Source organism: Camelus ferus, chromosome 35 (genome assembly GCF_009834535.1).
Source record: "Camelus ferus isolate YT-003-E chromosome 35, BCGSAC_Cfer_1.0, whole genome shotgun sequence".
Lineage (NCBI taxonomy): Eukaryota > Metazoa > Chordata > Mammalia > Artiodactyla > Camelidae > Camelus > Camelus ferus.
This window is the reverse complement of record NC_045730.1, coordinates 8,835,179-8,851,441: the sequence shown is the minus strand read 5'-3', so window position 1 is coordinate 8,851,441 and position 16,263 is coordinate 8,835,179. Positions and strand designations below refer to the sequence as shown.

Genomic DNA, 16,263 nt, shown 5'->3' with positions numbered 1-16,263 from the left:
TGTGACGGTTTCACTAGTATATATGAAGGTGGTTAGTTAAGGTACTGAAATTTTCATGGTGGATAGTCTGAGAAGTCTGTATTATTTTAACTACACCCAAACCGAAGCTAAATTGACAGAAAAATTACAAGAAAATCCTCAAAGTAGGAAAAAATATTTTCTCTAGGGATATAAGGTTCTATTTTTCCAATGGAAAAATAATATTAAGAAAGAACCCGTTTCTGTATAACACATATGAACTTGCCCAGCTACCTGACAGGTATAAAAAACAAAACAACGACAGCACAAGAAACAGAGATGAATCGAAACAGAAAAGAAGAAGGCATTTCACAGAACGTACTTCATCATCAGAAGAGGTCGGTCTCCTGTGTTTAAGATCTATTTTATTATGTGATTTCTACACGTAGCAAAGCCCCTCCATTTCCCCTCAGCTTTATACATGAATATAAAAAGCTGCTGATTTCCATCCTGCCCCCCAGCCCCCCCGCCCCGGGTTAATAGGAGGCTGTGAACGGCGTCCGGCCCCCAGCAGCAGCGCTGCTTCCGCTGTGACTTGGCCTTCAGCTCTGGCACGTCATCAGGCATCCTCTTGCTGATTTCTCTTCTGTCAAAGGAAACCACGAGACATTAAAACAGCACCTTCTCGCTGGACATCTGTTCGACCGAGATCCCTTTTTCTGTCGGCGAGTTATGACCTTCCGGAGGCCTTGGCAAAAGATGTGGTTGAAAACCAGCATGGAGAAGCATGCCTTCCGTAGCTCCCTAGGCTGGTTTATCACTCTGGCTCCTGGGCATGTTACCCTCACTGTGTGAACGTTTCCTTCTCTTTCTTCTTTGTGTACAAATATTCCCACACAGAGACCCACGCAGACATAGATGCTCGCGTTCCCCCTGGAGGAGCCCAGGGGAGCCCTGCTCTCTCAGCCCTGTAACAGTGTACACAGCTGACCCTTGAACAACACGGGTCTGAACCACACGGGTCCACTTACGTGCGGGTTTTTTTTCCCAGAGTAAATTCTACAGTTACTACAAGACCCCACTGGTTGAGTCCGTGGGTGTGTGGAGGGCTGGCTCTAAGTTATATGCTGATTTTCCTCTGCTTATTTAAAGGTCAACTGTATACACTTTATTCAAAATTAGAAGTATTATGAAAATTATTCAAAAGCATCACACCATAAAAAGGTTTTCTGTCAATCAATAAATGATTCCTTCAGCTAACTTTGCATTTTTCATTAAAAATGACCTGACTCAGTAATTCCGTCCCTTTAGTCCCCAATCAAATAAAAGTCTACGTGGTATAGGGCTGAAATGAAACAGCAAAAAGTCTATTTGAAAGCAGAGACGAACCAGCACACTAAGCATACGTGAACTTTACCAGTTTCAGGAAATCTATGAGTTTGTGAGCGTCTTCGCCGGTCGAGAGGTCCACGAAGTCCTTGGGCAGCCGATAGCTCAGGTAGGGACTCGGCTGCACTGTGACTTCGCTGTTGGTGCAACGGAAGGCTGGGGAGTCCTTCACAAAGGGAAGAGGGGAGTTGGTGAGAATGCTCCTTTTCAAGTCTATTCTCCAGACTGAAAAAGAGCCTAGCCTAGCACTCCACTCTGTGTCCGCTTTTGTACTAGGCAGGGAAGGAAACACAATTCTGAAGCAAAAGCAAGCACCAAGATTTTTAAAAAACACTCCACAGACTCACAAGAATGTAAGAATACAACATATGTGAAGACAGAGTCTAGGGGAGCCAGGTGGACCCCTGAGGGCTGCGGTGCAGATGGGGGGGTCTCTCACAGGCCGAGGCTACTCATCTCCGGTGCGGAGCAATCCCAGACGGGCCAGCAGGCTTTACCACCATGACTGTTTTCTGCAGGCACACGGTTGGGAAGGGCTGCCTGAGAGAATAACTGTGGGGCAAACCAGGGCTCCGAACTCCTAACCCTTCTGTTCTTTTCTCATGTCATTTAACTTACTTCTTTGCGGCTCTCTGTCAGACTTTTATGCCTGCAAATGCAGGGGTCCTATTTAACGGGCCTTCACATTCTTTAACATACTTGCCTAGAGTCTTGCACAGGCTATTTACACGGTGCCCGGTGCCGTAAAGAATTTCCGAGCAGAGGCCTTGGGTGTGGGCTTCCCGGGCGGCAGCTGTCTAGGGGAGGGACGGCTGGAGTCCAGCAGATGGAGGCGGGCCGGGAGCTGGCACGGAACAGGACCACAGAGCCCTAGAAAGCAGGCTGTCTCTTGGGACAGACCAGCCATCTGACAAGTACTCATCAAACACCTACTGTGTGCTGGACCTTGTTCTCAGGATGGGAGAAAAGCTGGTCAGCAAGAATGGCAGAAAGCCAGCGAGCAAGCAAATAAATAAACTCACAAGACTGATCCAGATAGTAAAACGGGTTATAAAAACTAAACAACAGGGCGCTATGATGAGAAAAGAACCATGTAGGTTCCTTTTTAGACAGGTAGTCAGGTGAAGATAAAACTATTCTGTAAAAGGCAGAAAACACAAGACAGCAGGAAATGAAGCACTGAGCAGATAGGATTGCACACATAGTGCCCTCATTTGAATAGGCATGTTACAGACAAAATACAAACACTGGGTCTTAAGGTGGTAAGATGATGAGTGACTTTCAAATTTAATTTAAAAATGAGCATGCACTGCTTTTATAGGCAGAAAAAAAGCAAGACAAAGTTGTTGCTATAAGACGGTGTGGCTGTGGAGATGGGGAGAAAGCAGAGAGTGGCTGGGTGCAGGCAGAGGCTGGAGGAGGTCTGCTCTCTGAGACGGGAGATGTCAGAACACAGTTACTGCTGAGAGAGAGGAGCCGGCGGGAGGGAAGAGACTGGGAAAAGGAAAGAGGACAGATGGAACCACCAGGTCTCCCGAGAGATGAGGCAGAGGAGGAGGGACGCAGCCAAGTCTGTGGGTCTGATGACAATCAGATGGAGTGAGTTCTCACCAATGGATTCTCTCCTCCTAGGAGGAAAGAAGCGAAACCCTGTGCTGGGGAGGAAGACAGGAGGGACGGGACGGAAGTTCTGAGGGGCGTGGAGGCGGTGGAAGGGCCATGGTGGATGAGGGGAGAGGATGCTGGTGAGGGACACGCAGGCGGTAGTGACAGCCCGTGGGAAGTCGGGGGTTGGGACGGGGAAGAGCTCCCATCTGTGTGTCAGAGCGACGCCCTTCTATCAGCCTGGGGCTGGCCAGAGTAAACAGACCAGGGTCAGGGTTCTCCCAGGTGGGCAGGACAGAGGAGCCAAGAAAAAGAAAAACAACAAGAAAAAAATCTATCAGGTGATCTCATTTCTTCAGACCAACTTAAGTGAATAAGTCACAAAGCACACCCTTCTCCCATCACCGCTGGGGGCCGGTGTCTCTGAGTGAATCTGTGTTCCTGCCCAAAGGACAAGCGAGCAGTTGCTCAGTGGCCTGAGAGGTTGGCTGTGGACCCTCTTCATCATCTCACCTGCTCCAGAGCTTCTCCTTCAGTAAAATCTCCCTTTAGGTTTCTTCCAGATATCAGCTCATCCCATGTAAACAGAAGCGAATCTGTCACTTCACCAAATGGATTAAAATCAATCAGCCACACCTTGCCCTGCAGCACAGACAGAAAGTCTCATGAGCATAAGATGAAACCAAGTCTTCTGTCTTATCAGAAAGGTCGTATAATTTTATCCAAAATATAATCTTAAAAACCTTATCGTTTATTTCGAATGGCAGTTCCTCCAAGTACCACCTGAGAAAGGGCCACCTGTCTAAGTCCAGGAGGCACAGACCCAAAGGGAAGGCAGAGGAGAGACCTAGAAGAGAGGTCCCTGACGGAGACATATCTTCCAACTCCTGCCCCAGGACACGGGGGGAAGTCACATCAAAAACCCAAGCAGGTAAAAGGACACCCTCACAAAGTGTTTCCCCCAAAGCAGGGTAGCTGGGACGCTTGAGGGTGTCTTCAGTTACCCTTCCCAAGGAAGCAGCTCTCAGCACCGTTCCTGAACCCCGAGAGGCTGCTGGAAAGGGCTGTTTTTTGTTTTTTGTTAAAACATACAAAAGACGTAAGAAAAAGCTCAGTTGTCTTTAATTTCAATGTAATAACTATTTTCTCTGCGTGATAGAACTTGATGACACAGGAAAGGGAGATGAAATTAAAACAACATATCAACCTTTGAAAGAAACAGTCTTCTCCAACTGAGAGAGAAGTGATGGACAGCGTGATAGGACCAGCCTCAGGGAAAAAATAGCTCTGATCTGGTCAGACCAGGTTAGTCAGAGACAGTGGCATCTTAGTATAAAGTGGGAGAGCACAGCCATAAATGAGCTGGGGAATCTGCAAAATCCTGCTGGGAAATCAGAGCCAACACATCTGATCACAGAGATGCACGTGCCATTTAGTAGATAAACGTTTCCTGGAAACTTCTGTCTTTGCACCTCTTGATCTTTCTCATTGAGAAATTCGTATAATTGGACTGTTTTGTTGTTGGTAGTTTTTTTTCCTGCAAATATGTAGCAATCTTGTCTTGATCAGACACGTGTGTGTAAAATTACAAATACCTAAGGAACTAGACTGCTGAGCCCGCACCACTAACACCTAGGACTATTTCTCATCTGGGTTCAAGGAAAAACTTAAGACAGATGACACATCTATTAGCACTAGCTCCAAACTAGAAACCTCTCGTGAGCAGCAGAGAACCGTCACAGGAAGTTTGTACCATATGCTGTTTGGCCAAGTGTCCTAGTTTTTAGGATCCCCAGGAGAAATCCTGCAGCTCCTTCTTGCCACTTGAGTTGCATCCTCACCTCAATCTGGTGCCCACTCAGACGTTCTCTCAATGTGTGAAGTAATGTCAGCCATCCATCAACCCCTTCGTACGATGTCAGCTTTGCTTTTTGGGCGATGACTCTGATGTCTTTGGTATACTGCATGTTATTTTAACAAAATGGGTATTTTCTAACCTTCAAACCCGTTCTACTTGAGTTTTTATAACTAGTAAAACCATCTCATTATATTTTTTCTTTTTTTTTTTAAAGAAAAAAAACTCGCTGCATCTGTATCAGGATATTGACTCCATAAACTAAAACTCTGCCACAGTGTGAAAAAAACAAGTAAGAGCACTGCTGTTAGGACTGATGGCTGGCAGAATCTGTTCTGCGAGTCAGAAGCCATCCTCTAATCTAAGAAAAATAAACCAGCTGTAATCAGGCCTAAAACTATCAAGATGAGGATTTTATACCTATAACACGTTTTTCATGTCATACCTCGGAAACAGGACATCCTGAGAAGTTGCTGTAGGTGACCCATCAGGTCAAAGTGGCCACACTGACCTCCCCAATATCCACCAACTCACCACCCGCCTGATCCACCCAAACAAATCTCTGTGCACCAAACACGGTGCCAGGCATTGAGGTATAAAGATCAGTAACACGGAATCTACTCCTTTAAAGAGCTCAGTCCAGACCAGAACACACACACACACACACACACACACACACACACACACAGCGCCATGTAAGAAATTAGAAAGCTCTCCGAGATACATTGTTTTAAAAAAGTGCAAAAAGCAAGGTCCAAGTGTATATCATATGCTAACTCTTGTGTAAGAAAGATGGGAAAAAACTGAGCATGCTGCTTGGTTCTGCATCGAGAAATACCGCAAGGATCCAGCAGAAACAAACAGCAGAAACAAACGGCACCCTGTAGCAGTGCCGAGGGGCGGGGGGAGAGTGGACCTTTTGTGTGTATTTTCACACTGATTTGATTTTTGAACTATGTGAATGTATTATCAATTAAAATTTTTAAAACTCTGCGAGTTCTGGAGCGGTGCCTGCCAGGGGCTGGGGCGGCTCACGAGAAGCCCGGGGCGGCGCTGGAGCAGCTGTGCGTCCTCGCTGCGGCCGTGGTCACACGGCTGGACGCGTCTGTCAAAACTCACAGACGCTACAAATGGTGAACTTTACGAAAACTGTATCTCAAAAAATCTGACCAAAAAAATTCAGCAGTTTTAAATGACTGAAACTATGAAAGAAATCAAAGCCCTAAAACCAAGATACTATGAAAAAAGGAATAGGCAGAATTGAAAAAGTCACCAAACAAAATCTGCAGAAATGAAAAAGTCTAGCTGGTATGACTTAAAACACAGTAAATAGGTTAAAAGAATCAAATGAGACGTGGCTGAAAGAGAACCAGTCACCTGGAGCACCTGAGGAACCGCACAGCACAGCACCGAGAGGAACGGGGTGGGGGAAAGGTGGCGAGGAGACGCGCCAGCACACCTCTCATCAGATCCCAGAGGCCGGAGGACAGAGAGGGAAGACATGGTATTTGAAAAAGTACCTGAGATTCTCCATAACTGACAAAAGAAATTAATTCTTAGACTTTGAAAGTATGGCAAAAAGACAAAAGAGAAAAATGGAAAGGAGAGGAAAGTCGACCACAATGGGACAGTGTGTTCCAGGTGCTGAGGCAACAGAACTGGTCAACTGACAATTCAGTACTCAGCTAAGATCGTCATTCACGCCCAAAAGTGAAACAAAACCTTCCCCAGCCAACAGCAGAGGGACTTAACTACTCAAGGACGTGCTGTCAGAAAGAAACTGGATCCAAAAAGCAGTGAGAAGCAAAAAGCGCTGGTGAGCAAAGAAACTGAACAGTGACAGCAATGCGAAATTTGGGGGATAAATCCAAAGCTGAACGAAAATTCAGAAATCACATGAGACCAAAATGGGTGCCAGGAACTAGTGTTCCAAGGTCCTTGCATTATGAGGGTGACAGGAGGTAAAATTAACTTTAGAGCTTATTAATTACCCATATTAAGATTTAATGATAACTACCAAAATAACAGAAATAAAAAGCCAAACTTCAAAATAACTGGGGGAGAGGGTGGAAAGAATAAAGAAAAAACAGTAATATAAATAAAAGGATTAAAAAAAAGCATAGGAAAGCAAAGCAAATCAGTCAAGAAAATACGCTGGAAAACATTCAAATATCAAACATGATCAATACAAACTACACTTGCCCGTTAAAACCAGGAACTGTCACTGAATGAAAAAACAAAACCCAGCAATACACTACTTAACAAGACACAAATGCACACCTAAAACCTAACAGCTAAAAATAAAAAGACTGAAAAAAGATACATTCTAAGACCAAAAGAAAACTAGCAACAGTATTAATCAGACAGAACACACTTTAATGCAAAAAGCACCAGTGTGTTACTAGGGACAGAGAGGGTCACTGCCTAAGGATGAGAATTCACTGGGAAAACAAAACCATCACGAACTAGTATTTGTTGAAGAACATAACCCAAAGTATGTAACACAAAAAAAGACAGAACTAGAAAGCAGGAGGTTTTAATATACCCTGTTCAGTAACTGATAAATTAAGTAGACAAAATTAGGAAAGATGTAGATTTTTTTTCATGCTTTTTAAAGTTAAAAAAAAAAGTTTTTACATGGAAAAGTTGAAATATAAACAAAAGCAGACAAAATAGTACAAGGAGCCCATGTGCCTTCCATCAGTTTCCACAGTTCTCTTGTCGAATCTGTGGCTGGTTTTGTTTCATCTATAGCCCACCTGTTCCCCCAAATCTGTACTGTTTTGAAGGTATCCTCAGACATCACTTCATTCGTAACACACAGAAGATTTTAACATTATTAATATGTTTAATCCAACAAAACACCTACAAAATACTTCACACATTAGAAACTGTACTTTCATTTTTCAGTCACACACAGGAGAGTTATGAAAAAGTGACCAAGTTGCAAATCCATTCTCAACAATATCCAAGACTCAAGGGCAGACATATTCATCCCCAAAAGCAATGAAATTAGTAACAAAACAGTAACTATCACCAAAAAGAATCCATAAGGGGACCCGAATGAATCATTTTTCAAGTATCTAAGGTCGTTATTCTAAATTCCAGTTATGTGTTATCATTGCTCAAGGAGCTTCTTAAAATACACATTCCAAGGCCTCACCCCAGCCCTGCTGGCTGGGTGGCCACGGCTCCGACATACGTGGGGTTAGAACCCATCCATACTGAGGCACCTTGCCCAGGCACCAGCAGAAAGCAGACACATCGACGTGCACCAAGCCCAAACACACTCCAGTTACACTTCATGTCAGAGACCACCATAAAAGAGTTAGTTCTGTCGCAAGAATGGTTGTAAAATTATGTGTCCGACATCGTGCACTGAGTGAATGCGAGTGAGCCTGACGTCATGGCTCATATCTCTTCTCAGAAGCTGTCAGGATGTTTGTACTGGCAGGTTTCCCACTTTGAAAGCACATGGCTGCTTTCAGTTCTGTAAGATCCCAGCAGTGATTACTTACGGACACGTCTAACTTCACTTAAGACATCTACATGACTCTCACCAAACCACACATTTCCATTGACTGGCTGGCCCTCCCGAACATCACAGCAGACCTGCCTGGGCGTGTGCCAGGGAAACAGGGAGAGACCCGGGCAAGCTACAAATCTGCAAATGCCATTAAATATAACTGCGTTAAGACAGAACTGCTTCAAGCTGAGGGCTCCATGGGGGTGTGCACGTGGAGGCAGGGCTGGGGTCTGGGCTGGCCCCTTGGCTCCCACAGCAGGTCTAGATGCGTGACAATGTGCAGATCCTGGTACCTGACTTCGGCGGATCTGCACCAGCAGATCCGTGTTGGTGGCTTTGTGAGCACAGCACCTGAGGGACATCTGGCCTAACTGCCTGCATTCCCACAGCTGAGGTGGGGCGAGGGCAGCGCCAACCACAGTGCACTCTCGGAGCCCGCACAACAGGTGACAGGTGACACCATGGAGTGCTCTGCCCGGGGGACAGCTCCTGAGGAGAAAGACTTAGCAGCTCCTTTCCCAGCAGAAGTGCTCCAGTCCTGCCCACCTCACACCGCAGCTCAGAAACCGATCTGAGGGCTTCTCCTCCAGCAACTGGGGAGCAGACCCAGCCCCCAACAGGGCTGTGACAACCAGAGAGCAAAGAGGAGGCCCCCCTCAACACCCAGTGCAGGCTCTGGTCACCACGGCACCAGTCACACCCCCAGTCAAGGGGGTCACAGCCAGCACACGTGGAGGAAAGACGTGGCAGCCACTCACACTAAAAACAGCCCTCGCACAAAAGTATTAGATGCATGCAGGCTACCCGGGGACACTCTCACAGGAAAACAGCCCTCAAGACTGCAGCAGACAACTGTTTCTCCTAAATTCAGAGTCAGAGAAATATAAGTAAAATGAAGAAGCAGATGCCTAATTAAAACAAGAGAAATCCCTCAAAAAAACAATGAAACAGGCCTCTCCAGTCTACCAGATCCCAAGTTTGGAAAGGAGGTAATAAAAATACTGAAGGAGCTAAAAAAGGCTCTCGAAAGAAACGCAGATCACTGTGACAAGGAACTAGAAACTACGAAGAGGAGCCAATGAAAATCAGAAAACTCAATTGCTGAGATGAAAGCTGAGCTAAAGGCAATAAACAGCAAACTAAATAATGCAGAAGAACGAGTAAGTGATCTGGAAGATGGAATAATGGAAATCACCTGGTCAGAACAGCAGACAGAAAGACAAATAAAAAAAGTGAAAGCAACATATGAGACCTAGGGGATAATACCAAGTGAGCCAATTCACATAACAGGGGTCCCAGAAGGAGAAGAAAGATAAAAGGGAATGGAAAACGTATTCGAAGAAATTATGACTGAAAAATATAATTGCTTTAGGTTTAGTTATCTGTAACATGGGAACAAATGACACATACTTCACAGGGTTGTGTGGACTAAGGGAGGTCCTGAATTAAATAAGAATAGAGCTCTTCTGAGCTGCACACTCAGGGTGAAGGGCTAGGTCTACTCCCTCACTAACTGATTTGTTCCTGCTTTTGACCAGGCCAGTTCCCTGGCAGGTGGAAGTCTCCAAGGTAAGCTCCGTGAAGGTCGAGACATCATCTTGTTAGAAGCACAGCATCTAACCTATCACAGGCTCTCGATAAATGGTGGGCGCGTGAGTGACCGGACGTGGCCGGTGTCTGGCTGTCAGAGGCAGAGGCTGGAATGGAGCCCTGAGATCCCACAGTTTAGGTCCCAGCCATTCCACCACAACGGCTCCCCATCCCTTCTCTAGGTTTGTTTCCACTAAGTTGAAATTCTGCTAGGTAACATCCCTCTTCTTTATCACAGCTCAATTTATAGCTCCCTTTCTAACTTAAGAGATGCCATCCCCCTTTAAGACAGAGAGGTGAAAACAGAGTAACTGATGTCTTCAGCTCCACAGAGGAGAGTAAACAGTTAAGTTATTTCAGGACATGACCATACAGGCCATATCCTTGTGTCCAAAAAAATGATTCAAAGCTATCACAAGCAACACAACAGTGAGGCAACATGGGTGTGGAGAAGGAAAGAGAAAACTGTGGGTAACGTTTAGGAAACATACGGGTCACGTACTTAGAAAACACACCTGCTGTCCTCTGAACAGCTAAGTCAGTGAGCACCATCATAGGACCCTCAGTGACCCAAATTTCTCTTGCATGTCTTCATAGTGAAATCTTTGCTGCAAGATTTATTAGGTCAGGTTTTTGTTTTCGTTTCATTACAGAAGTTTCCATCACTTTAAGATTACAGAATAAACATAAATCACTCAAATCCTCATCTTCAGTCTAAAGGTACAAGTGACTCAATCACCTTTCAGGTGATTGAAAATAACCATCTAAACATCAAGTGACAAACTCCTGGCCACACCGAAGAGTGTGAACTGAACTATTTTAAGCAGGCCCAGACCGCAGGAAAAGGAGGGCAGAGGGTGGCGTTTAGCCGTCTGTTACATTAATAATCCCTGAACTTGCGACTCGTAATGATGGAAGACACCGTGTCTCCCAGTGTTAAGGATATTTTAAGGGGAGATTCTTGTCCACTGTGTATGTCAAATACCTTAGTTGATTTCAGGAAATATTTTTTGAGCAGTGAGCCCTTCACATATAGAATGCCTATGTGTTTAAAGCATATCAAATATTATTTTTTACTTACCCTACTGTCTCTATATATATCGAATACAACTGCAAAGGAGAAAAAGACTCAAAGTTAACAGTGAACTACTATTTTCATGAACTGAGTCTCCTTTTGAAAATTAAAATACATTTTATTATCAGCTACTCACATAGAAGACTAGATTATTGACCTTGAGGACTTCATGCTTCTACATCTCAAAACTTCAAACTATAAAGAGGCATCTTGCAATGTTTCACTTCCATAATTTTGCTTTTCTTTTCTCATCCTCAGCCATCATCCCTTATATTTAAAAATTCAAACCAGACACCGACATTGCCTCAACCGGTTCACCATTACAGACAGGTTACCCACACTAGTGAAAGGTGCATCAGGAACTTACTATTTGATGGGGAATTAAATGAGCCAAACCTGTAGTAGGAAAGCATAAAATCTAGCTGTGCTTATGGCATGATTAATCTTTTTTAAAAGTCAAATCTGTCATAGACCCCAGGCTTGGCAAGTAGAAAAATGTAAACCACAGAAGACATAATTTGACAATGCATGAAAACTGTCTCATACACAATATACCTTCAGTTCTTACTAACAACTCACAAATATTTGCTTCGTAACTAGTGCTATCTGGTCATTCAAATAAAAAATCTAGAAAGGTAGGTAAGTCAACCAGCTAATTTTAGTCCTAATAACAGAAGCATCTGGTTCTCTGTAGAGACTCTCTGAGCTGTATAATAAAATACCTCAAAAGACAGGAGAGAGAACTGTCTCAGTATTAAAAAGGGACTCTGGTTAAAAAAGGTAAAATCAACATGCCAATCCATCAGCAATACTGTAATATAGCAAAATGCTTAAAATAGTTTTTCAAATCCAATTTTAAAATATACACCACTGTGAAATAAGGTTCAGTAACATGCATTTCACTGGGTCAGTAAAAAATACTCACAGTCTTCATCTAAGAATTTATACTGTATGTGTTTCTTGAAAAAGTCTTGTATGCCTCTGCAAATCTCTTCCTTTTGTTTAGAAATATGATCATAGTATTGTGTGTAGTCCCTCTGAGAAATACCTAACAAGAAAATATTTTATATTCTGTTAATATATAATATTCTTTTCTGAAACATCAAAATGTGATTTGAACCTCTTTTTGAAAGAATCATTAAAGTAGACCAGAAGACCAATCAGATGAGGCCTGCATTATACATTACTCAGCATTTTATACAGATATAAAACTTACCAGTTATAAAGGTTCATATGGACCGGTGAACCCTGAAGTTCCATCTTGCCATGCATTCTTACTTTAGAAATGGCAGTTACTTTTATTTAGTAAAACGGAAAGAATTCAAAGTCATAAAAATGTTTATTAGGTAAAAAATGAAAGAAATTTTAAACCTGCACACAGTCAGTTCATTTTTTCCAGTGAACTCTCTAAAAATTGGCATCCTTTTCCATTTTCTTTGAGAAAATGTGAAATATCTGTCACTGTATGTCTTTTGTGTTCCTAATGCATTGCACGGAAGCAGCCTGTTTTTCCTGTTCATACGTGCTGTCCCGCCCTCACAAGCCTGACGTTTCAGGCCATGGAAAAGTAAGCATTCCTTTCTTCAGAGTGACTTGCTGATACTCCAAATACACAGAAGGGAGTACTGTAAAAACTCCTTCAGTTTGCTCCACGTCTAGGAAAAAGTTCTCTACTCTAAAAGGAGGACTTCCATCCAATTTCTTAATCATATGTAGGACTCCTTTCTTTTTTGAGGGGTTAGTTTGTTTGTTTGGAGGGGGGAGGTAATTAGGTTTATTTATTTTTAATGGAGGTGTTGGGGATTAAATCCAGGACCTCGTGCATGCTAAGCACATGCTCTACCACTGAGCTACACTGCCCCCTGCCATGACTCCCTTCTTTAGTTGCACTTACATTGCAGTTTTTCATTCAGGAATATCTAGTAACACGATAAATTCGAATACCCCAAGTTTATTTTGGGTAAGTTAATACATGTCAATATCACATTAAATAAACAAAACAGTGTTGATATGATTCTGTTCAAATCACACTTTCTTGGTTGATGATCACGGAAAATGTGCTTAGACAAAATAAGAGCAAGTTATTTTCAATGTTTAACTTGGGAATATCATAGCAGACAAAATAATAACCTGAGAGGAAAGAAAATGGGCGGCTTTTAAAGTAATGCACATACTTGTTCACGTATTTTCTCTGGGTAGAAATAAAGTTCAAAAACTGCGCTTTTTATGATGCTTAAAATAAGCAGTGCGTTGCTAGTAATACTTAGGAAAGCCCCAAAGAGAAGGTAGGTGGTATTATACGCATCCTAAACTGGGGATGGTGAAGACCATCACCTATGCCTCTGGAATCCAGACAGACATGATTTCCTGTAGGAAGGGAATGTGGCCTCATGATCATCGTCAACAGAGCATTCCAGAGAGTCAGTGCCAACTGCTTACAGGCAGCATCTGAGATAAAAACTGACTGTTACCCTGTCTTAATTACTAAGTAATTTATTTCCATCAAAAGCTTTTCTTTTTTTAACGATTACTTACAAAGATTAAAAAAACAAAAAAACTCACCAATAAGCTTATTTTCCTTGACAAAACATCTGAACTCAGCCCCAGGAATTAATTCGCACCATTTTCGAAGGACAAGCTGCAGACAAAGGGAAAAAAAGTAATCCAACTATGTAATTAGAGGACATTCACTAGTCTAGTAGACAATTTGATGTCAAGGCTGTGTCTTAACTGCTGTTATCAAATGGTTTTTTCAAAAAAGGCATCATGAAACATTCCTGACATGAGATGCAGGGAATCGGGTTACAATCTACTAGCCTAACAGAATAGGGGAACTTGTGTTAAAACTCTTGATGACAAAGAGCCTTTTTGTCACTTATTTATCATTTGGGGAATTCTAACATAATGCAACTCAAAGAATGACGAAGGTAAATCTTATCATTGTTGGGATGCAAGCTGCCCTGTAATTCATACGTTCCTTACTCCTTTACGAATATCACAAAATAAAATAACTTCAAAGTCATCTACCTTAAGCATCATTCTGTACTATTTACTCTGATAAAATTATTATGGCTTATCACAAAGACTCACTGTAACTCTTCTATGATTTTCCCATTATTTTAAGGTAAAACAATTCTACCAATGGTCCAAGTCATAAATGGGTCTTATTATTGTGATTGATTATTTAATTTGTGCAAATTCTCATATTGCTGCAATTTATAAATTGTATGGATGACAGATGTATGTTTCGGAGTTTGTTTTTAAATGTTCTTTGGAAAAAAACTAGTCTTGTCCTTCTTAAGTATTCACTAATCACTGCCTAGTGCCCCCAGCCTCCCTCATCCTGGCACACAGCTCTCTGCCCCTCAAGACCTAGGAGATGGTGAATTGTTCTCGGCCCCATTCCTGGAATCCCCCAATGGGCCCAGTCGGTCCCTTCCTACTGTGCCTCCCACAGTTTCTCGTACATGACACTTGAGAGAAAGCCCATACATCCCTGTTGTTCTATGATAATTTGACACAAGTCTCTCTTCTGGGTCTTTTTAACTTTGTGTTCCCAGCACAAGTATGGAACACCTAGCAGGTGCTGAGGAAATGTCTGTTAAATAAAAAATGAAATGGCAAATCTCTAAGCAGTCACTAAAAATCATGATATAAAAAACATCTAATGAACTGTGAAAATGCTCATACTATGCCAGAAGTGGAGGAAAAAAAGTGGCATACAAAGCATCTCATGAAGAGAGTGTGTATACACACACACATACACACAAACACGCACAAACATCTCAAGGGAAGTTGAAGGCCAAAATGCTAATTAATACGGGTGGTAGATTCCTCATACTTTCTTGTATTTTTAAGTTTTTGATAGGAAGTTGCTTTTCTTTAAAAAAAAAAACCAAACTATTGTTAAAGTATGTCTTAGAAATTTAAAATGCACTGATTTCAATTTTCATCATTGTGAGTATTAGTCAAGTTTTACGTGTGCTGTATTTTTGAGAAGAACCTAATTATTAAATGAAGAGCCCCACACTAAAAAATTATCCTGTTGTTATCTATTAAAACCTGAAACCCACAAATATATTTTTTACGGCTACAGTCATCTTTATTAAAACAACAAAGAAACATGCAATTGTTGCAAACTGACATTAAGGTTTTGGAAAATCTGTGTAATCTTTATTGAAACATTTTGGATAGGTAACACATACACTGTGGTTGAAAAAAATACAAAAAGTAAAAAGTTTTTCGTGATCCTTTTGTTTTCTTCAGTATGTAATCTGTAAAATGAGTGAACAATATAAAAAAAATAAAAAGGTCCACTGGACCTAAATGGTAAAATGGTGATGACTACTTTTCCTTGTAAACCAGGTTAAAAAAGCTTAAACAGGTTAAGATGGACAGTTAGTATAAAGGTGTTTCTTTTATTACAAAATAAAATATTCTACAGTATGTTCATACTGCATATATACTGGATGTATGTGTATATATATATATAACATATATATTTTATGTATATATTTCATAAATTAAAAAATTTAATGGCTCTAAGTTCCTAGAGAATTTAGTCCAAAAAACTGGATTCATTTCACTTAAGAATAAACAGCAATTCTCCAAACATCTTCATTTAGGATTATCAACTTCATCAAGATCTTTAAAAAAAGGTTCTTACCTCATATTCTATACAGGGATCTGGAGAATCATCAGTACAATGAATAAATCTTTGAGGCAAAAAAAAAAAAAGCAATTGAATCTTGTTTTTATAGCATCAGTTTATGAACACACACTGCTTATATTTAAAAGGAGAGTAAGGTTTTATTAAAAGCATCCAGTAACAGAAAACTAATTCAAATTCACTGAATTAAGCACTAGTCAGGGTCAGGCGTTAGCCCAGGCACCCTGAAATGTTATTTCATTGGTCCTCAAAACAACCGTGTGAGCTACTAGAATCTCCAGTTTTCTGTCCATTTAAAAAAAGCTAAGACCCAGAAAAGACTACATACAGTCCCCAAGACAAGCCAGACTGTCTAACCGCAGTCCTCTCTGTGCCCTGCTTCCCGGCTGGACCGGGATCTGGTTCTCTGCCAGCATCAACTCTGCCATCTACAGCCATATAGTTAACCTAATCCTTCCCCTGTGTGCCATTTAAGAAATAATTCATAGAATCATTCATTCCTCCATTAAGTATATTGCTTCTCCCTTAAAATAAACTGTCAGCTTCACGAAGAGTTTTTCATACCCTTTATTAAATCCCCACCTTGTCGGGGGCTG

At 41.9% G+C, this 16,263-nt stretch overlaps 1 protein-coding gene across 1 annotated transcript in view; it reads right to left on the bottom strand.

Moving 5' to 3' along the window:
- Nucleotides 1-363: 363 nt before the first annotated feature.
- CDC123 (cell division cycle 123) overlaps nt 364-16,263 on the bottom strand; it is a 43,239-nt gene continuing 27,339 nt past the window's right edge. The window contains exons 7-13 of the mRNA XM_006174192.3: nt 15,665-15,713; nt 13,561-13,636; nt 11,924-12,046; nt 11,005-11,033; nt 3,466-3,594; nt 1,376-1,513; nt 364-604 (exon numbers count right to left, since the gene is read on the bottom strand). Of these exons, the coding sequence (XP_006174254.2) occupies nt 578-604; nt 1,376-1,513; nt 3,466-3,594; nt 11,005-11,033; nt 11,924-12,046; nt 13,561-13,636; nt 15,665-15,713 (571 nt within the window). The 3' untranslated portion in view covers nt 364-577. The remainder of the gene's footprint in view (nt 605-1,375; nt 1,514-3,465; nt 3,595-11,004; nt 11,034-11,923; nt 12,047-13,560; nt 13,637-15,664; nt 15,714-16,263) is intronic.